Genomic DNA, 22738 nt, shown 5'->3' on the forward strand with positions numbered 1-22738 from the left:
GGTTGTAATTAATACAACTTTCATTCAACCAATAGAAAATTAGGTTTTAGATCATACAAAATATTTTTTAAACATTTATCATGATTAGACTTTAGAATAAGATAATGTGTCTTAATTCAAATTAGTTAATAATTTACCACTACTGAAAACATTAGTTCCCTGCCTTATGCAAGGCAGGGACTAACAATCCCATTCATTATTATAGTCATTGTTTGTCATGCTCCATCTTATGTTGATGTTTCTTGTCTTAATGTCACTTAGTCAGTTGATGCAAAATGAATTGCTAACCATTATATTCTTCAAAGTTGTTGAATGTAATTACAATCCAAGAGACAGTCGACTTCATATTGGACGACAATCATTTTGATCGCTGCTGTTGACATATGTAATTAATGATTTGTTTATGATTACTGCTCTAGTTATAGATCAATGCCTTTCTGCATTCTTGCATTAATGGTATCTCATTAAGCCCTGGAAATACATATCATTTTATTTATATAGAAGTTTTCTCTTATATTTCAGCACTTTGTCTTTATTTGAACCGCTTACTTGTGCCTAATTTATTTGGTTCGCTGTGTACTACTACTTTTTCCTTAAATTTTCTGTATAAACATTTCTTTTGCTAGTCGCTGTCCATAATCACTATATAACTAATTGTTGTCTTCATCTGAATCAGCTTTTTTTGTTAATAAGCAAACAAGATATGCTTCAATCAAACTCTTTTCCCTTATTATCAACCTTTAAGTGAATAACATCACATTCTTATTCAAATAGCAGCATTGCTTCTATTATTAACACAACTAAAATCATTGTTTGAACATCCATGTCATCACGCCCAAAGAAGAATATACTGGCAGAGATAGAATCACTGACTTCACAGTACAAAACCTCCTCACACACTGTATACGAGAAAACAAAAAGATATAAAGCTTATGCAAGAGAATATCAACACTGCCAGACAGGCTGTCTACACCACAAAAAATCGATGACTTTCAAGGATACATAAATAATAGATATAGAGGGGTCTCAATTGCAGAAGAATAGCCACGAGTCTTCAAGACCCCCCCCCGCAATGAAAGTAAATTGATACCAAAGATGCTTTGAGATAGATAAAAAGATGTCTTAACTGCTTCAATTAATCTGATAGGATCTTTTCTTTAGACCAGCTCTTAATTTTCTCCAAGTAAATATCTTATTTCATTCCTCATTGATCAATGAACTTCATCATTAAACAAATACTGATAAGCAAACAATTATTAACTAGGGCTCGTAGCACTACATTCCTCCTGTAAGATATTTAAATTACTATCATATTGAATCCCTTTGGTGATCAGCATCCTATATTTCCAGAATGCAACATTTGGTGACCCTGTGCAATGGGCTTATTTCTAGCTTTATTCCTCGCAGAATTTTTTTTTACTGCTAACTCTGTCTGTTCCTCCCAACTTGGCTCTAATACCACGTTAAGGTAGGATCACTGCAAATGTAATAGCATTGCCTGTGTTTTATATGTGTTTGAAAGGCAGCGATCTCTCTTGCATGTATATTGAGGATGAGTCAAGGATAGACATGTCCCTTTATAAGACATGTCTATTCATTATTATGCGATTAATATAATGACAATTATGTATGGCTGTGTGTATGTTTGTATCTATGTATATGTATATGTATGTATATGTATATGTATATGCACATAATATCTCATTATATTAATTTCTTCAGCATTACATAATAATTATATTTTAGATATATATATTGATGCAAGAGCATCTTGCATCTGAAATAAAGGGGGCATATTGAAAGTAAAATTTAAAAAAACTATAAAAAAAATTGTGGAGGAGAGAGAAAGTGACGAAAATAGAAAGAAAATAATAAAAAATAAAAAAATAAAAAAAAGGAGAAAAGAGGAATTTCTATTTTCAAGGTGCATAGGTGGCGTAAATAGAAAAAATAAGAAAATGGTTGTCATTCCATTTATCAAGGTGTGTAGGTAGAATTCTAGAAGGTTGTGGATATTGTGTAGGTGGAATCCTAGAAAGTTGTGGATATTGTGTAGGTGGAATTCTAGAAGGTTGTGGAAAAATCATGCATTGGGTGGTAATTGCCTATTTAAGCAAGGCATATGAGCATTTCTAATCAAGCTTTGGAAGGTCAAGCTTCAAGGTGTGAAAGCTCTTAAAGTGTAGTTCTTCAAGTAGAAGTTCTTGGGTGGTAGCTTTGGAGGTGAAGGCTCTTAGTTGGAAGTTCGGGAAGTGTAAGCTCTTCTTGTAGAAGCTCTTGGTGTGCAAGTTAGTTGGAAGCCCTTAGTGAAGAAGCTCTCTTATATTGTAAGAATTTGGAGTTCTTTTATTTGGAGAATATTGTAAGGATTTTCGAGTATAATAAAATTTCTTGGGAAGCATTTTATCTCTCTTGTCTCCATATTGTTGCATTCTTGGTTATGAGTTGGTAGGGTGGTGTGGCCCTTCATCATATATATATATATATATATATATATATATATATATATATATATATATATATATATATATATATATATATATATATATATATATATATATATATATATATATATATATATATATATATAATGTGTTAAGTATATATATCATATCTCATATATACTAAATATATATATATAATATATCTTCAATAGTTTTGTCTCATAGGATTTATCGAACAAAAGCTACAAAAACATCAACAAATTGCCTCAAAGTGAATGCTTATCTTCCTTTTCTACCCATTATTAGAATATTTCTAATAATGCTTTATCTATTGTATGTAGATAGTTTCTAATTTTTGTATATTCGTTTTGTATATATGAGCTTGTAAGTTCGTTGTAATTATTTATTTGTTTATTCAATACAAAATAATCTTTCAATTATTTTATGGTATCAGAGCTAATACTTAATTTTTTTTGTAAAAACCGCCTAGGGTTTTCTATCTAGAGAAATTTGAAAATCACGAACTAAGTTTTTTTACAACTCGTAACTATTCTTGGGAAAATTGCAGATTCATGACTAGTAACTGCAAATCACGATTTTTTTCCTTGGCCAAACTTCTCTACAAATCGCATCTGGAAGGAACTCGCAAATAATTCTTGGTCCTGTGTTTTTTTTTCCCATCCAGAATCGTGATCGACTAGTATTTTTGGAGCGCCAAATCGCGGATTTTCATATTCCAAGCCGCCTCAGATCGATGCCTCTCTCTACTAAGGAAAACGCCCAATTTTTTTTCCAAAACTCCATTATTCTGTAAATCCAAGCTTTCATTGCTATCGACTATATTTTTGCTCGAAATCCTAATTTTAGGGTTCAAAAAAATATTTTCATTTCAAATTCTTGGTGTGTTTTTCGAGGGTTCAACTGGATTGTCGTCCATTTTTCTAGTTACCTTGTTTTTCGTGCCTCAATTTTTGAGCCAGCAGATCCAAAAAATGACAATAGATTCCTTCTGGGTTTTCTGTCTACTCTTCTAGGTACTTGTCATTTTTTTGGGTCAGCCTCAGCATTGCCTTGAACTTCGTGCAAATGGCATCCTTGACCAACCTAATGTTGGAAAATAGTCAACAATTTAATGGCAGCAATTACAACCACTAGAAGCAATGCATGTTAACCATCTTCGAGTATCGTCGTTTAGATGCACTTGTTCTAGGCACAAAGACTCATCCTACCCCCACTAGCACGCCTGGTGGGACCTTCGTTACCATAGATTAGAATAGGTTTGATGATCGGAATCGCGAAGCTGTTATGCTTCTCAAGCTCTCTGTCACAGATGATCGGCTACCTCAGATTCCCTCTGGCAAGTCAGTTGCAGACATTTGGAAATATTTAAAGGAGTTGTATGAAACATCCAACAAGAGTCAAGCATTCTTTCTGAAGAACGAATTGTTTTCCATTATGATGGATGAACGTATGTCCTTACAAGAACATCTCACGAAGATTAAAGACATTTGTGATCAGCTTGAAGCCATCAATCGGATAATGGAGGAAGAAGATATGGTAGTTATTACCCTAAAAAGCTTGCTAACATCTTATGAGCATTTCATAGAGACTCTCAACATTACCTCAACTAATGTTGATCTGAAATTCCCAGAGTTGTGCACCAAACTCCTCCAATAGGATCACTGGAAGCAGCAGTTTAGCAGCCGTGCTTCCTCACCTTCGTCAGAACAAGCCGTTGCAACTAAGTTTCAGCCATCTCAGTCATCTCCATAGGTAGTTCCCATCAATCCTCAGGCAGTTTTCAGCAAAAGAGTGTTCAGTGTCATTATTGCCGCATGAAGAAAGACTGTCATCAGCAACTCACTTCCGAATAGAAGAAGCTGGGAGGGTCCAATCAACACGCCAATGTTGTTGAACATTCTGAGACAAAGGAGTCTGTGTTCTACGCCTTTATGGCTAAAAGCCCTTCTGATTCAACCCAATCCTCTGCTTGGTATATTGAATCTAGTGCTTCACATCATTTCTCTCATTGGCGTGACTAGTTTACGGATTTCCATCCATATAGCGATTCAGTTGTGTTTAGTGGAGGAGAGGAGTTCAAAATTATTGGCAGAGGAAATGTTCAAATACAGTCTAGTGGGTGTCAACTCATCTTTCTCAACGTCTGCTATGTTCCTGGTATGGCACTTAATCTTCTCTCTGTCAGTTAGATCATAAGAAATTCTCCTCAATTGGATGTGGTGTTCAGTGCTCACAAATGCTCTGTTATTGATCGAGAGACTTGTCTTACTGTTGTTGCTGGTCTAGAGGATCATGGCCTATATCGGCTTACTGACACTGGTGATTCTCCTGAAATAGCTATGGCAGCTCGTGATTTATTTCTCAACACTTTGTGGCATCAGAGATATGGACATCTCAACATCCAATATCTCTCTCAACTATCTCGAGAGGAACTTGTTTCTGGACTACCTTCGATCCAGCCGCAACATCTTGGAGTATGTGATGCCTATCAAGCTGGCAAACAACATCGGACTCCCTTCAAAGATGCAGATTCTTGGCATGCATCTTAGATACTTCAATTACTTCATGCTGATATTTGTGGTCCTATGAATACATCTTCAATTATTGGTTGCAAATATTTTTTTCTTATTGTTGATGATTTTAGTAGAAAAATGTGGGTGTACTTTCTTAAACAAAAATCAGATGCACTTAGTACATTTCAGAATTTTAAGTTGTTGGTTGAAAACAAGTCTGGCTACAGTATCATTTCTCTTAGAACAGATAATGGGGGGGAATTTTGTTCTCATGCATTCTCCGAGTTTTGTACTGAACATGGCATCACGCGCCAACTCACCACTCCTCAGCAAAATAGTGTTGTTGAGCGTCGCAATCGTACGATTGTTGAGATGGCTTGTTCTATGTTACAACACAGAAGTGTTCCTAATAAGTATTGGGCAGAAGCAGTGTTTACTAATGTTTACCTTTTGAATCATTCCCCTACTCAGGTTATCAAGAACAAAACTCCTGAAGAATTGTGGTCTGGTTGTAAGCCCAAAATCAGCTACCTAAAGATTTTTGGCTCTCTTGCCTATGTCTAGATTCCTGATGCTAAACGTTCCAAATTAAATTCCAAGACTCAGAGACTCGTGATGACAGGATATAGTGACAACCATAAGGCCTATAGATTGATACATATCGATACTGATCATCTTATCTTTAGTCGTCATGTTGTTTTTGATGAAACTCAAGGACCATTTTTGTCGTCTTTTGCGCAATGTTCTGAGGAACAGCCTCACAGTGTTCCTCTTCCTTTAGCACCATCTGATGGGCAGAATGATATAGATAATGCCTATCCTGGGACACCTAATGTTGATCCTGTTGAGGCTCCTGAGACTAACCCTTTTCCCGTTGTTGCTCTTGAACCTCTTCCAGCTCCTCCAGAGGTCAGCTCTTCTACTCTCTGACCTAAATGGTGGGTTAAAACTAATAGTGATCTAAGGGATGATGAGCTCATCGAAGGTAGAGTTTCTCGAAATAAGCGCAAACAAACAGCTAATTTTGCTCTTATGGCTAACATTCATAGTATTTTTGAGCCCCAGACTTATTCTGAGGCCAAAGGTATTCCTAAAAGGGAACAAGCTATGAAAGCTAAACTTCAAAGCATTCAAAAAAATCAAACTTGGGTTCTTTTTGATCTTCCTGCAGGGAAGAAGCCTATTAGCTGCAAATGGATATACAAGGTCAAATATAAAGTTGATGGCACCTTAGACAAGTATAAGGCTCATCTTATTGCTCGAGGGTTCTCACAAAGGGAAGGTATTGACTATGAGGAGACTTTTGCTCCTACAAGTAAAATGAGTACCATACGGCTTGTTCTTGCTCTAGTAGCTCAGTTCGCTTGGCAAGTTCATCAAATGGATGTCAAGAGTGCTTTTTTGAATGGTGACTTACAGGAAGAGGTCTACATGATGCAACTGTCTGGATTTAAGGTTGTTGGTCAGGAACACAAAGTCTATAAACTTGTCAAAGCTTTCTATGGTCTAAAACAAGCTCCTCGGGCTTGGTATGTGAAAATTGATAAATATTTAACCAGCCATGGTTTTCAGAGGAGTCCATCAGATTCAAACCTATATATCAAACATGCAGGTAATGATGTCTTGTTTATCGTTGTTTATGTGGATGATTTGATCATCACTGAAAGTTCAGCACATTTGATCGCAGAAATCAAATAGGATTTGTGTAACACTTTTGATATGACAGATTTGGGACTCTTGCACTATTGTCTCGGAATTGAGGTTTGGCAGACTAAACACAATATCTTTCTTTCTCAGTCCATGTATGCTAGAAGTCTTTTGGATAGGTTCAGAATGTAGGATTGCAAACCTGCTCTCACTCCTATGGAACCCAGGCTCAAATTATCCGCTCAGTCTAATTCACCTGTTGTAGATGAATCCTTGTTTAGACAACTAGTGGGTAGTCCCATTTTTCTTACTGCCACCAGACTTGACATTAGTTTTGTTGTAAGCTATGTCTCCCACTATATGACAGCACCCAAGACTGATCATTGGACAACTGCAAAGCGTGTCCTACGCTATGTGAGTGGTACTCTTGATTATGGTCTTCTATACACTCAGAAGTCTGATTCTACACTATGTGGCTACACAAATTCAAATTGGGCCGAATCTGTTGATGATTGTAAGTCTACCGTCGAATATGTGTTTACTTTAGGATTTGTTGTTGTGACATGGACTAGTAAGAAGCAACAGGCAGTGGCCCTGTCTTCGACTGAAGCAAAGTATCAGAGAGTAGTTAAGGCAGCTTGTGAGGCAGTTTGGCTTCGGCAGATGCTTGCAGATATGCATGTTCCGCAATCAGGACCGACTCCTATATTCTATAATAATCAGGGAGTACTCAAACTGCCAAAGAATCTGGTCTTCCATAAACGAACCAAGCATGTCGAAACACATTGTCATTACATTCGTCAGCTGGTTGAAGACAAATCTATTCAATTGTTGTATGTTCCCACCTTAGAGCAGTCTACTGATATCTTCACCAAGTCTCTCGATTCTGATAAATTTGTAAAATTCAGGGAGGCTATTGGTGTTATTGATAGATTAAGTATTATGGGAGGGTATTAGAATATTTCTAATAACGTTCTATCTATCGTATGTAGATAGCTTCTATTTTCTGATAGCTTCTAATTTTTGTATTTTCGTTTTGTATATATGAGCTTGTAAGCTCATTGTAATTATTTATTTGTTTATTCAATACAAAATAATCTTTCGATTATTTTACCCATGTGCTGATTTTGTTTTCTATCATACTACCAAATAGCTTTCCAAACGAAAAATTTATCATAATGGTTCTATAATTGAAAGGACTATTGATGTCACCCCTCTTGAAAAGGGGTATCACTGGCTAGTCCTCTTTAGAACAAATAATGTTAGCTTGTTCATTGCTCGTACTATAGTTGAAGTCTCCCACTCAAAGGATTTCTCCTTGCTGAAAGAACTCAACAATATCCTTTTTTAACAATGCAAAATGATACTTACTGTCCAGCTCAGTTTTTAAGAATTGTGGGGCAAAATAACATGCTGCAATCCTAATATTATTTTCTCCTGAAATTTGAATCAAATATATCATTTAATTGAATTTTCTCTTGCTAACTGAATAATGTGTCCTTTCTCTTTCAGTAAGACAATTATACCACCATGCCCTTCACCATTTTATGTTGCCTCATTTCCGTCACCAACTTGACATGACCTTCAAACATAGAAGTTTTGCACCTTTCATGCTCATGAGTTTCTCTGAGACAAACTATAACCTTTCCTTCTGTAATAGGCCCTATCCCAAGTCCCTGACTCCAAGGATAACCCCTACAATTCCAACAAACTATGGTTAAGACTCAAGTGATCCTGGGCAGCCATTGATTGCTATTTATTTGGCACAAAAGAGTCACAATTGCCTCTCAACTCTGCTTACCTGCATTGGTGTTCTTATTTTTCTGCCCATTACAAAGTTTTTTCTATTTCAGTTGTAAGTGAAGAAATTTCCACTTGGACTAAGTGGTTTGTTTCAATATCTTGCACGATTGACATGTTTGAAGATCTTTGTTTGCCCCAATGCAAATGAAAGAAAAAACAAATGTAGCATCAAAAAGGCAAGGACACAAAGGTTTGAGGGAAGGCCCGCCCTAAGAAAAAGCCTCAATGGACCCTTGTCCCATAAGTCACTTTGGAAGGTCCTACGTTGTATGAACACCGTTGAGCTTTAGGATCTTTTGTGTTTTACACTAAGTCAAATGCTGTGTGGAGCCCAACATGCATTCCCCAATAATGTCACACAATTCTACCTTGTCAGCCAATTCCTAATGCAACAATAGCACATTGGATCGTTGTTCCAGATGCTTTGTTTGTAAACTGCAAAACCTTTGGCTATGTGGCCTGCAAACCCACTGTCTACAAATGCAGCCTGCAACACTGCCTGCAAAGCCACTGTCTGCAAACACGACCAGCAAGCCCTCTGCTTGAGAATGCAGCCTGAAGGCACGGATTTGAGAACACCAGATTAATCTCAACACTCAATGCCTGTAAACATGGCAAGAGGAAGAAGACAAAGTCCACAGCAGGGGGAGAAAGTGTATTAGAGAAGAAATCTCCAATAATAGAAATCAGCCTTAATTTAATAATCCTTCAAAAGGAGGGAGAGTTTTCTGATATAATATCTACTCACCTGCCAAACAAAGACAACAGAAGAAATAAGAGATGATACTTCAACATCCAAAAGAAAAGTACTACTATAAATAGACAAGAAGAGTCCCCACACTATGATAGGAACTACTTTTGTAAATTGTACCCCACTCTCTTTGGAGATTGCTATGGGAGATAGAGTAGGAGATAATACTTCAACCTGCCTCAATAAAAGAACAACTACCGGAATTTTCCTCTGGCCAAGTTATTCTCCTATCCAAGGAGATTATCAACCCAAGGCCCACATTAGAACCTTACAAACCATAATACCAGTCCTAATCCGTATTCATCTCAAGGGCAAGCAAAGTATTTATTTGGTTCATAATCATGCATGTCTCTTTAGCTCACAATCTAACCTAGTGAATGTTCCAGTGTATCTATTGCAAAACTAGTCAAGCTCTCAGAGCCAAATGTTATCGAGTGGGATGAACAGCAAGGGTTCAATACACTATCTTAAGACTAAAGAGGCAACAATCTTAGTTAATAGTAGGTGTAGGTCTACATAGGTATACAATTATATATGGCAAACATCATTTCTCAGATTCTACTCCTATCATTAACTGAGCCACTAAACTTATTCATTAGATGAGGTGGATGGACCACTCAATCGGGAGCTATAGGAATTTGCATGCAGCTCTTGAGTTACTTAACAATAGGAAAGATTCCAAGCTCAGAGAGTTGGTAATACTATCTTTGGAATGGTCACCTAGGTAGACCACAGGACCAATTTGAATAAGCAAACAAATGCAAAGAAGAAAACATATATGTTGTATGATATACAAATTCACCTCATCAAAAATTGACTTATTGCTTGTTTTATTTTAAACAAAGCAGAGAGCTGTAAATGATCAGAAAAGTAATCCTCATAAAACAATACATAGACCATGCAAATAGAACATAGTACCTTATCTGAGTAAAGCCCTTGGACTGAATCAAGGAACAAACTTACCATCACGAAGCTGTGCATGCTGTTCCATTGCTTGTAACCGCAATTTTAATTCACTGTTCTCAGAAGTTAATTCTGAAGTATCTCTCTGGACAGAAAAAACACCCAAATATATCAGGGATCCACTGTCGGCCTTGCAGTTATGCTCACAGATGGGACTAAAAGAAAATGATTAGTAATGCATATATTCCCAGAACCTTCTAAAGTAATAAAGAAGAATTAACGTCTAAAACCAAACCCCCAAAAATTGTTGGAGCTCCACTTCCCTCATTCCTACAGATATCTGCAAGCAAATTTAGAGCTTTTACTGTGTGTTCAACATGCCTCCTTTTGATCTCAAAGCTACAATTGTTAACAATATCTAAGAACCCGTCCCAGATTATTTGTCCTAATATTTGCCAATAAGATTAGCCTACTGTATTTTGCTCAACATATCAAGAAATCATTCAAAAAAAAACTTCCCCTGAAATCCCTTCTAATCCTTACTTAAAAATAAATTAATGCATTATGTGCATTGATATTTGAACTTATGAAAAATTGATTTGTAAAATCAGCAAAAACATTTCTGGAAATATGGAGTATGGTTTTTAGTCTGGTGCTAATTTTTGTTCACAATATAAGGTGATTGGTTACAGTCAAGGGAAACCGCCAAAAGAGATGTGCAAAAGAAGGCAAATAAGGATAGCATAGGAAGTGATATGACACTAGAAGGCATCATCATTCACAACTACAAGAGAATCAGGAAGATGACTTGGGTATGCACATTGATGATTTCAGTTGAAAGTTATTACCTTGTTGGTGCACTTTGAGTTGCTTCATTCTTGCATTAAATTTGGCCTTGAGTTTCGGAGTTGGCCAACAAGTGGGACATCTCATACCTTACCTGAGTTAATATGCATGCCTTTCATATGTACTCGGAGATGTATTCTCTTCATGGGTTGCAGTGATTTGTGAAAACTTTTACATTTCAGATTCTGAAAGGTTTCCAAACTAAGTTATTGAGCTTGCTGGAATCTTCAGATAGCAGCAAGGAAGGGTGGTTACAAGCCTGATACTTATGTAGCTTCGGAAAAGAAGGATTCAAATGTGACATCTACATATTTGACAATCTACCCTTTGGATTGGCAGATGTTTTATCTTCTACTAATCTCTCTTTGGGGATGGTTTTGAGGACAACAATAGATCCTTTCTCCTTAGATATTTATGCTTTCTTGGATGGATCAAATGAGACTATCAAAAGGGTTTTGAACTTCCATTTTGAGCATGATGTTTTTGATAGCACTTGTAGTTCTGATGTGTACCTTTCTATTTATGCTATAGATTATTCTTGGTGTATCCGTGCTTGGAATTCTCAGTAAAAATTGATTGAGATTACTGAGAGTCATAGGAGTGATCTTTGGAGTGATAAAGCTCAAATTTAAGACAAAAAGGAGCTGTTCATTTTTTTATCAGCCCTGTGTGCTTCCATTGGATCATTTACAAGTGGATTAGAGAGAGATCTTAAGTAAAGATTGGACAATTGATCAAATGGATACTCTTCAGAGTGTTCTTTGGTGAAGAATGGATTCAATTTTTAGATTTGAGCTTGCTGATTGGTTACAGATCAGTCACTTGACATCATGATTTGCTCTCATTCAAGAGAGTTGGCACACTATCTTTGTCAAGACATAGTGGATTTTCAGTTGGTCATTGCTTGAAGGTGTTTTCTGAGCACTTCTAAGGTGATTTGGTGTAGCTCTATGTTTTTTCACAAATGCTTATACTCAGGGAATCCATTGGTACTGTTGTTGTGCTCTTTGTAGAGAATTTAAAACAGATTGTACTTTACTTTTTTCAGTGATGTACAGTAGTCATTATAGTTTATTTCAGGCTTCCCAAACTCCGGGAGTTCATCTTATGAAGGTTTGTGTTGTAATCTTTGCCCCAACTTACCCTTGGAGTTGGTTTGGGACAACAAACTTCTGTGTGCTAAGGTTCATCTTTCAGAGGCCCTTGGAGCTTGTTAGAATGAGTATTAACACTGCTATTTCACTTTCCAATCAACTTACACGTGAGTTCAGGTTCAGATTTGTAGATAAGTTGGATGGTTCCTTCAATTTAATAGATGAGTAGTTGATGGTTGAGGATTGATGGTAAAGGAGATTTGGTAGTACAAGATGGCTTTTTAGCTATTCCCATTTTTATGATTTTTATGTATTCAGTGAGCGTTTAGATTGTTAACTATTGTCTAGTTTTTGCACATTATTTACATTGACCTTAGTATTTGAGCAGTTTGATTTTCAGCACTTGCAGACTTTAGTGCAGTCAGCTGTGGGAGATCCTCTAGGACTCAGGAGTAGTTCAGTTAATTTTCACAGGAAGAGTTTTGGTCACTTGAGTTGTTTCATGGTCTTAATATGTCTTCTTTCGAATCATGATTAGTTGATTGCAGTGAGGTGGGTTTGTTGGTGTACTCAAGTTTCTTCCCTGGACACTTGGATGTTAAGTATCAGTAATATGGTTCCAATGGTTGATCATAGAAGAACTACTTGGTCAGTTGATTTCAAAGTAGGATATGCTGATTTCTTCTATTCCAGTCACTCCACAGTTATAGATCAATTTCCTGTTTGGGACTTCATGTTGGAAGAATTTGAGATTTATATTTTATGGTTGAGTGGACTGTTTTTTACACTGCCTAGGATCAAATTTGGAAGTGAGAATTGTAATGTCACCTTTTTGTGAGCATCAAAGTTTGTTTGGATAGCTCATCATTGGCCCTTATAGGCTAAGTCTAGTGGATATGGGTCTCAGTTGTCAAGCCAAAGGCTATATTCCCACTCCAAAGGTTAGCGGTGTCAAGATTGCTCTATATTTTAGCCAAATTGGCACACTTACTATTTACAATAACTGACTATTTCGAGATAGCCGGAGTTTCTATATTTAGTATCATTGGCTGGAGCAGTTATTCAGAGACTTACAATTTGTACTAACTGATTGTTAAAGACTTTCCATATCTGGCAGGGGCACCCAGACTTGTGGTATGCAGAGTGATTGACCCATTCATTAATTAGCTTAGTTTGAGGGACTTACTATTTATAATAACTCATCTTTAGCCAGTTGCTATTTTCGGCGGGGCACTTAGGCATCAGACACGAACAATGAGTATCAGCATTAAGAGTTGTTCTTGCGAAGGAGTTAATAAGCTTTTGATTTCATTAATGATTATTAAGTCATGATTAATTAATAATTGACCTTATTATTAAATGTTTATTTAATTAATGTATTAGACGCCTAAGTCTCGGAGGCAAATATAATTTAATATTATCTTTCAAACATCAAAAGCAACTATCATTGGAAAGTGAAGTCATATTTTTTAAAATGTGGGGAGTGTAAGCTTGAAGATTCCAAGTCGGTTTGCTATGGAGAAATATAAATGCCTTCAAATGAGAAAATCGATTCATTCTATTGTGCATTGGATTTTATGAAATGGTGAAAGGTTTTGAGACAAGCTTTTCAGAATGAAGAAGTTGAGAAATTGTGAATTTCTACCGCTGTTGTGCACTTTGAACTGGTGAAACTATCCAGTGAAATTGTGCCTGGAGGTGGCATCATTCAGTGCCATCCATCGTTACAATTTGTGGTCGACTGGCATAAGTATTTCAGCATTTAGTTACAGATATCAATTTGCAAAGGCTGGAGATTATCATAATTGGAGACTACCTGGTTTATAAGGGTCTGCGTTTTGTATTTGGGGGACACTATTTTACAGGAAAGGGCTGCATTTGGAAATTCAGAGCTGCTAATCATCATTTCCGGCAGCATCCAATGTTTATAGGACTGCTTTCTGAATTCTGGGCAGCATATTCAAAAGGTTGGAGGCAAATATAATTTAATATTATCTTTCAAACATCAAAAGCAACTATCATTGGAAAGTGAAGTCATATTTTTAAAATGTGGGGAGTGTAAGCTTGAAGATTCCAAGTCAGTTTGCTATAGAGAAATATAAGTGCCTTCAAATGAGAAAATTGTTTCATTCTATTGTGCATTGAATTTTGTGAAATGGTGAAAGGTTTTGAGACAAGTTTTTCAGAATGAAGATTTTTTAAAAATTGTGAATTTCTACTGCTGTTGTGCACTTTGAACTGGTGAAACTATCCAGTGAAATTGTGCCTGGAGGAGGCATCATTCAGTGTCATCCATCATTACAATTTGTGGTTGACTGGCATAAGTATTTCAGCGTCTAGTTACAGGTATCAATTTGCAAAGGCTGGAGATTATCATAATTACAGACTGCCTGGTCTATAAGGGTCTGCATTTTGCATTTGGGGGCCAGCATTTTACAGGAAAGGGCTGCATTTGGGAATTCAGAGCTGCAAATCATCATTTCTGGCAGCATCCAATGTTTATAGGACTGCTTTCTGAATTCTGGGCAGCATATTCAAAAGATCAGAATTGAGTTTTCAGGGGTAGAGCCAGCGGGGTTCTTACAAGATTATTAATGTGGTTTTATCTGAGATACCTTGCCAGGACATATTTCAATTTTCATGGCATTAATTTCAGCCTTCTTACATATTTCAGTATTGGTCTATGTTACCCCAAGTTTCCGGGACGAGGGGATGGGGGGACGAGGAAACGGGTTTCCGGGATGATTTTTTGTTTTGCCGGAACAGGGGATGGCAGGGGACGTCTTTACACACACACACACACACACACACACACACATATATCTGAATTTTCAAATATATTCATCAATTCTACATTCATCACAGCAACATAGTTTAAAATTATCAATTCCATTCATCAATGATCATAAAGCGTAGCAATCAGCATCTAATCGAATCATCATAGAAAATTCTAAATAGCATCATTTTCAATCATCATTTAAGTACTTAAAATACCATTAGTACATAACGAAATGAATCAAATAAGAGAATGAAAAACATCAACTCTCAATAAAATGGAAACATTGAATAGATAAAGACTCAAACTTTAAAGTTTTAAACTTTTAAAGTATCAACTATAGTGTATCAATGATCATATTGATACATAATCATTCCATCAATGTATCAACTATCAATGCTCATATAATATTATAATGTCAAGACAAAACACTCCGAAGTCTGAAATATCAAAGTCAAAATGAAAACAAAAGATACTAAAGCAGCTGCCCCTAATCATCCATATCAAAGTCACTATCACTATCATCCCGAGCTTCTAAATGAAAACAAAGATAATATGACAGCTGCCCCTAATCATTCATTTTATAATATATTTTATAAAAAAATTGACTTCCACAAGTCCAGGCCCACAGATGACTGGAAAATCATTTTTTTAATGACTTTTTTGAGTTTAATAATTTTTATAGGAAACTTTCTATGCAGTCCCCAGCCATGGTTCGGAAACTCATTGACTATTTCCAAAGTTTTGGGGACGCATTTCCTATTTTCTTCTCTAAGTGGGGACGTTGAAGAAACATCCCCTGCCATTCCCCCATCCCCGAAACCATCCCCATTTCTTAAACTTCAGGTTTAGAGGTGGAAACACATCCCTGGGTAACATAGGTATTGGTGTTGATGATAATTACTTTTTTCGGTTCTAGGCAAGGAGAGCACAATTGGGCAAGATAGTTTGTCAATTATGATTGGAGTGGTGTAGGTCAGCGTACTAGTTCCATTTTGAGTTTGATTCAGAACCCTAGGATCATACGGGCTTGCAGTTCAGCAGTTGAAGATGGTCAGTGTTTGTTTCCTAGGGTCTATTACTATGGGTATTTTAGTTTGGCTCTATAGAAGAGCAATTTTCTGAAGTGATGACTAAGTTTATGAAGCATTTGATTGTTCTTCTTAAAGGAAGTCTACATGAGGTCTCTAGGTTGGGCACCTTGCAGAATAATGTCTTCAGTGCATGGTACTTAAAATCTTCAAAAATGACTTAGGACCCAGGGACCATTCTTGGTTATAGTCTGGATAAGTTTAATGATTATTAAGTTGTTTTGTCATTGCTTGAGGAGAAGCAATTTTGGTAAAGGTGGACTGTAATATCCCCTTCCTAAACAGTGGAGCTGGTGGACTTTTAGCCTATTTTGTTGGTTTTTGTAAGCTATTGAGTAAAGGGTAAAGAACGTTGGAGGCAGTTATCTAACAGCTTGATGGTATTTGAGTGGTCAATTGAGCTCTCATTGGGATTATGAATAGAATGCCTTTTTTCTAGAGTAATTTTGGGATGATTACTAGATACTTGCAATTTATAAAAGTTAATTTTTAGTGCAATTGGCTAACTGGCGGAGATATTATTATTTTTAATATTGTCAATGGATTCAGTTTTGATGACTATCTCAGCATATTAAATAGTCCAGAGGTTTTAAACTCAATAATGATAAATTAGTAATTAATAAAGTTGAATTAAAATTAAAGATTTAACTTTATCATCATTCTAATTTGTTGAATGGACTGTAAAGGCGATTTATTAAATAATGAAAAAGAAAATAAGTGTTCTTTTCTAGAAAGTAATGATCATTTTTTTAACACAACCAAAAAGAAAAAAATGTTTTTTCCTAAATCAGCCCTCAAAAGTTATAAGAGGATTGACACTCCCGTCTGGGGATACCTTGAGTTTGAGAAACTGATACTGCTATTGTTACTGGAGGAGATTGTTCTTCTCAGGTTTGTGAAGATGTGAACTGTTGCAAATAAAGATTCTTTACATAATTGAAAGACACCATATAGAGAATTTCTTGGAGTTTCATTCAAGAAGCACAGTTGTGCTTATTTGTGGAGATGGCCATAATAGTTTACAGAGGTATTATATCAATTTTGTGAAGGATGAAATTGGACGAGCCTGAAGGAAGATTTAATTGTTAATTGCTGGCATTGCCATCCCCCAAAGGTAGTTGTAAAACTTTCACTTGGGCATCTAGGGTTTTGAGGAGGTTATACTTGCTGTTTGGGGCATTCTGGACCTGCAATTCCTCGCATACATTCAGCATAATCTTTGGCAGCAGATTGTGATGGTTGGCATTCACTTTGAGTTTGGAGTGATATTTTGGTGATTTTTGTGAGCATCTCAAGCAAAGCCAATGTAGCATTTTTGAGGTCTGATGGATAGTCTACCTTGAGATTGCTACAGGTTCTACCACCAAAACCAGAAGTCAATCTAGAATATGCCAGACCACACCATTTTCATTCTCCGCGTCTTCAACTAGAAAATTCCTTTCCACACACACATAGAAGTCCTTGAATCTCCATTTCACATTGGAGTTTGTTTTCTTGTGGAGCAGATGCATTGATAGAGAATACAAAGTCACCACAAAAGGTTCCCATCATTATAAATGTCACCGATCCAATTACAAATGTAAAGTCCAATCAAGAGCATGTTGCTCTGAGTGCATGTTGGTGGGTAGCTGCCTTCACAAAGCTATCATAGAAGGTTCTTGAAGGGTTGTGATGCAAGAGTGTCTTGGGTTAGGTAGCGTCCCTGTTTGGTAGACTTGCTTGGCTATCATTGTGGTTTTACTAGGTAGTCGTTTGAGCAGTTGACTCAGTGAAGGTTCCTAGCTTCGTTCACCGAGCTGGCTCGATTTATATATAATGTTTTGTGTTCATCGAGTGACTTTAGTGACTATTGTTGAATCTATTTGGTGATGTCTTGTTTCTTGTTTCACCAATTTGTTATGTTTGGTTCTTCTTTGAGAGCCGACAAGTGCATTTAATTTGTGGTAATGATATAAGAAAGAGATCGATCATTGGGAAGTGTGTTGACCTATATTGGGTTATTGCTTTCTCCAATGTGGATCTAGAAAGTTTTGTAAGTTGTTTTGGGCAGTATACATAAGGAGTCTTGTTCCAAGTTTAAGAGAGGGGAAGAGAGTGAAGAGAGCAAGTTCTAGAGAACAAATTAAAGGCCATGAAAGGTGAATCTGGCATACACAGAGCATTTATTCTATAATATAATTTGATTATATTGGCCGCAATCAGGAAAGCCTCACAGCCTAGCATATGTGAAGTTTAATGATACATTGGTTTTGCAGTTCTCTCTCTCTCTCTCTCTCTCTCTCTCTCTCTCTCACTCATTGATATCTGATTGAAAAGATCATTGATTAGAAAGATTGTTAAAGAAGACTATGTGTTTCAATCATTGTTTTGTCACTGATGTCAAACCTACTATTTGTTGGTAAGACAATTGCTTATATGTTTCAAGTACTATCACTTAATTGATTGATGAGGGAGATTTGATCAACAAGATGTAACAAAAGTACCTAAAGGAAAGGTTGAGTTATGATTATGTAATCAAGTACAAGGATCAGTTAAGACAGTGATAACATAATGTATTGATGATCTACTTGAGGTTACAAAATGGTTGGCTACACTTGGAAAGTTCAGAAGAATAACTTAAACAAAGTTCATTTGCCAAGCTTGACCATGTGGATAGTCGGTGCTGAGCAAAAAGTCAGTTGGAGCCGAGTGAAAGCAAATTCTAGTGGATGCCGAGCAAGTTAGTAGATGCCAAGTAATTTTTAGTTGATGCTGAGTGATTTTACAATTAATGCCAAGTACGCAGTATGAGTTGAGCATCAGAAGATTGATAATGTCGAGCTGCTACATTATGACGAAGATCGAAGATTCATCAAATAAAAGCCGACAAGTTTGTTTTCTTGGAACTTGTGAATCAGGAGGAAGATAAGATTGATGAGCTGGTGGCAAAGAATCTTATGTAAACCGTTTTGGAGACAAATTCAAAAGGATTCTAAGAGAAGTTTCCAGAGAAGACAACATATGGAGTAGATACATTGTATCCTACCTAATCCATCTAAAACCCTAATTTAGACGATGGATAATGAGCGAGAAAATGTTCTAATTTCCTGTATATAGGAATGTCTAGTCATGAAGCAATAGAGTTAGAGAGTTTGAGGCGAGAATCTGATAAGGAGAAGGAGAAAGGGGTTTTGCTTCATCAAGTGACACAAGAGAAGAGTCTGCAATGGCGTACTAAGCAAGAAAGCTTAAGTGAATGAATGTTTGAAGGGTGAACAAGATGTCAGAACTGCAAAGATTAGAAGCCAAGCAGAGTTGAGGACTGAACAGAGATCTGTAATCTGCAAGTAAGGTTATAAGTTGTATCAGATCAAAGCTCTATTGTTACTTTCTAACAATTGTATCAGTCTAAGGTAAATCCTTTGGATTAAGGTTGACTTAACAGTCATTGGAAAATCCTTTAACAGAGTGGCATTCTAAGTGAATGGCCTAAAGTCCTTTAACAAGGCTCACTTTTAACAAGGTGATTGAAATCCCTTAATCAAGTCATATTTAATAGTGTGCATTGTAACCTTTAACAAGGTTGGCCTTTAACAGAGCATCACTTCAGAAGAGTGAAAAAAGAGTAGCAGTTACTTGTGGTTTTTCCCAAATTGGGTTTTCACGTTAAATCATTGTGTCAAATATGCTGATAGATGTGTTGTGTTTCATGTTTTACATTTCTACAAGTTGATTTGACAGTAACATATAAGTCTTAGTTGATACACAATGAATGCATACATGGGTATGAATGTTTTATGGGTTCACTAAATTGTGAAAAGTTTTATTTGTGCAACAAGACCTTGAATAACTAATTCCCCCTGCCTCCCCCCCCAGTTATTCTAAAAGAATTCCAACAATTGGTATCAGAGCCATCTGCTTAAAAGGATTAGTTTTAAGGTACTAGAAGCACAAAGATCAAAATGTCGAAAAAAGAGGTACCCAAGCTCAAGGAAGATAACTTCCCTGCATGGCAAAGTTTGATGAAGCTACACATTGGAGGACTTGGAGATCATGCACAATCTTGCATTTCAATGGAGCATGTTGATCCAACAGGAGCCCTAACTGCTAAAGATATGAAGAAAAAGAAAGAACACAATCAGGGGATGTTGGAGATTGCCTCAGCCCTAAGCTATGCTGAATTTGATGATATCAAAGGCCTTGACAGTGCAAAGAAGATGTGAGATGCCCTGGCCACCATCTATGGAGGAGACAAAAATGTTCAAAGAGCCAAGTCAGAGAGTCTCAGAGGTACTTTTGATGACATGAGAATCGAAGAAGGTGAGAATATTGTTCAATATGTTGTTAAGATAAAAGAAGTTGTTAGTGCAATAAAAGGTGCTATTGGTAAAATAGATGATGACACTGTGTTAAGCAAAGTATTGAGGACATTATTGCCTATTTATGCCATTAGAGTTTTTGCAATCCAAGAGCTAAAATGTATAACAGGAAATGATCTAACCCTTAAAGGTTTGGTAGGTAGACTCACTACTTTTGAGCTATCTAATTTTGACAACTAAAAACTAGAGAGTATTGATTCAAAGCAAAATTGCTATTGAAGGATTCTGAGGAGGTAAAGCAGAAGAAGAAAAGAAAGATAAAATATGCATCTAGTGACAGCAAAACAGATGAATAAGACATTGAACAATTGGAAGCATTGTTGGCAAGAAGATTTCACAGAGGAAAAGGCAAGTTCAAAGGTAAGATACCCATCATTTGTTTCAATTGCAATGAAGTTGGTCATATTACTGCAAGATGTACACAGAAGAAGAACTACAGAGAAGGAAACAAGCACAAAAACAGAAGAGAAGATGATGGAAAAGACTACAGAGAGAAAGGCAAGAAGTCATACTACATTGCTGATGAACATGACTATGATGAACATGATGATGAAATGGTATATATTGCAATGCAGGATGAATATGATGAAAATAAGGCAACTGCACTTATGACTTGTGTGAATAAGAATGATAAATGGATTATTGACAGTGGATACTCACATCACATGACTGGAGACAAAAGTAAGTTTGTCACCTTAACTTGTTATGATGGAAATAGTGTAAGGTTTGGTAATGATGCACCATGTTTGATAAAAGGAAAAGGGTCTATCAAATTCATTGACAAGATTTCATGTGACAATGCTTACTATGTTGAAGGATTGAATTATAACTTGTTAAGTGTGTCACAATTGAATAATTTGGGATGCAAAGTTGAATTTGAAAATAAAACTGCCAAGATATATGACACAAATGGAAACTTGATTGGAAAAAGTGATCAAACTAGAAGTAATCTGTTCTATCTAGATATAGAAGATGCTACTTGTCTTATTGCAAAATTTGATAATGTATGGCTTTGGCACAAGAGATTATGTCATATTAATTTTGATAATCTAATTAATATCAATAACATGAAAAGAGTTAGAGGTTTTGCCTAAGTTGAAGAAACCTGGTAATATGATATGCAAACAATGTCAGTTAAGCAAGATGACAAAGTCAAGCTTTAAAAGTAAAGCTTATACCTCTAAAGAAATACTAAAAATTGTTTATACTGATTTGTGTGGACCTATTGAAGTGTAAAGCTACAAAGGAGATAAGTACATAATGCTATTTGTTGATGATTACTCTAAGATGATGACAATCATGTTTCTAAAACAAAAATTTGATGCTTTTCAAATGTATAAATGGTACTTGGCAAGAGTTGAAAACGAAACAGGTAAAAGTCTGAAATGCTTGAGATCAGACAGAGGAGAATTCGCTTCAAATGAGTTTGAGATGTTCTGTAATGACAAAGAAATCAAAAAACAGACATCTGCACCTAGAACCCCTCCACAAAATGGAATTGCTAAAAGAAGAAACGGGTCTATAATGGACTGTGCCAGAATACTTATGATGGAGAAGAATGTTGCTCTGAAATACTGGAGAGAAGCTATAAGTATTGTTGTATATACCTTAAACCATGTGCAAGTCAAAAAAGGTACTCATTCAACACCTTTTAAACTATGGTATGGATATCCACCTAATGTGAAATACTTTAAAGTATTTGGAAGCAAATATTATATTCTTAAAGATGTTAGGAGTGGAAAGTTTGATGCAAAAAGTGAAGAAGGTATATTCCTTGATTACTCCACAAGAAGTAAAGCTTACAAGTGTTTAAATACTAACGCTAACAAAATTGTGGAAAGTGTAAATGTGAATTTTGATGAGTTTACAGAAGCACATGAGGCTGAACCTACAAAGGAACCAAAAGAATACAAATCATTTGTATACTTCTATGAAAGAATGCCTGCTGAAGAAGATGCTACAAATCAAGTTGCAAACCAACAGCAAATCTCAATAACTACTGAGTCACAACCTGTGAATTCCGAGTTGCATTCAAGAACCGAGCTGCATTTAGATGCCAAGTTGCAGAATGAAGAAAATGCACATTCTAATTCTAAGATCATTACACATGAAAGAGATGTTAAAACACCTTACAGAGATGTACACGATGACACTGAAGCTGAGAGACAAAATGTAGTTACAAGAACTAAGTCAAGATTGTCCAAATATGTGAAAAGACATCATCCTGCAAATCAAATCATTGGAGACAAAGATGCAAGGCCAATGACAAGAAATAGATTGAGAAGTGAATCATGTTTGTTAAGCATAAAGGAACCTAAAACAGTGAAAGATGCATTGGAAGATGATGACTGATACAAGGCTATGGAAGAAGAAATTTAGCAAATAGAGAAGAACAAGACATGGAGTCTAGTTCCTAGATCAGAAGACAAGCATGTGATTGGCACCAAATGAGTATTGGATGAGAATGGTTAAGTGACAAGAAACAAAGCAA

The 22738-nt window shown here is 36.2% G+C and overlaps 1 protein-coding gene across 5 annotated transcripts in view; it reads right to left on the reverse strand.

The window, feature by feature from the left end:
* The window catches only part of LOC149550028 (transcription factor RF2b-like), a 76004-nt gene that overhangs the window by 21034 nt on the left and 32232 nt on the right, over nucleotides 1–22738 (reverse strand). For 3 of the 5 annotated variants that reach the window (XM_089793194.1, XM_089793193.1, XM_089793195.1), the window contains exons 4-5: nucleotides 10378–10422; nucleotides 10143–10227 (exon numbers count right to left, since the gene is read on the reverse strand). In XM_089793194.1, coding sequence (XP_089649320.1) covers nucleotides 10143–10227; nucleotides 10378–10422 — 130 coding nt within the window. The remainder of the gene's footprint in view (nucleotides 1–10142; nucleotides 10228–10377; nucleotides 10423–22738) is intronic. The other 2 variants (XM_089793196.1, XM_089793197.1) reach the window with 1 other exon arrangement.

Source organism: Cupressus sempervirens, chromosome 7, assembly GCF_028749045.1.
Source record: "Cupressus sempervirens isolate cs-2001-9-10 chromosome 7, ASM2874904v1, whole genome shotgun sequence".
NCBI classification, from domain to species: Eukaryota; Viridiplantae; Streptophyta; class Pinopsida; order Cupressales; family Cupressaceae; genus Cupressus; species Cupressus sempervirens.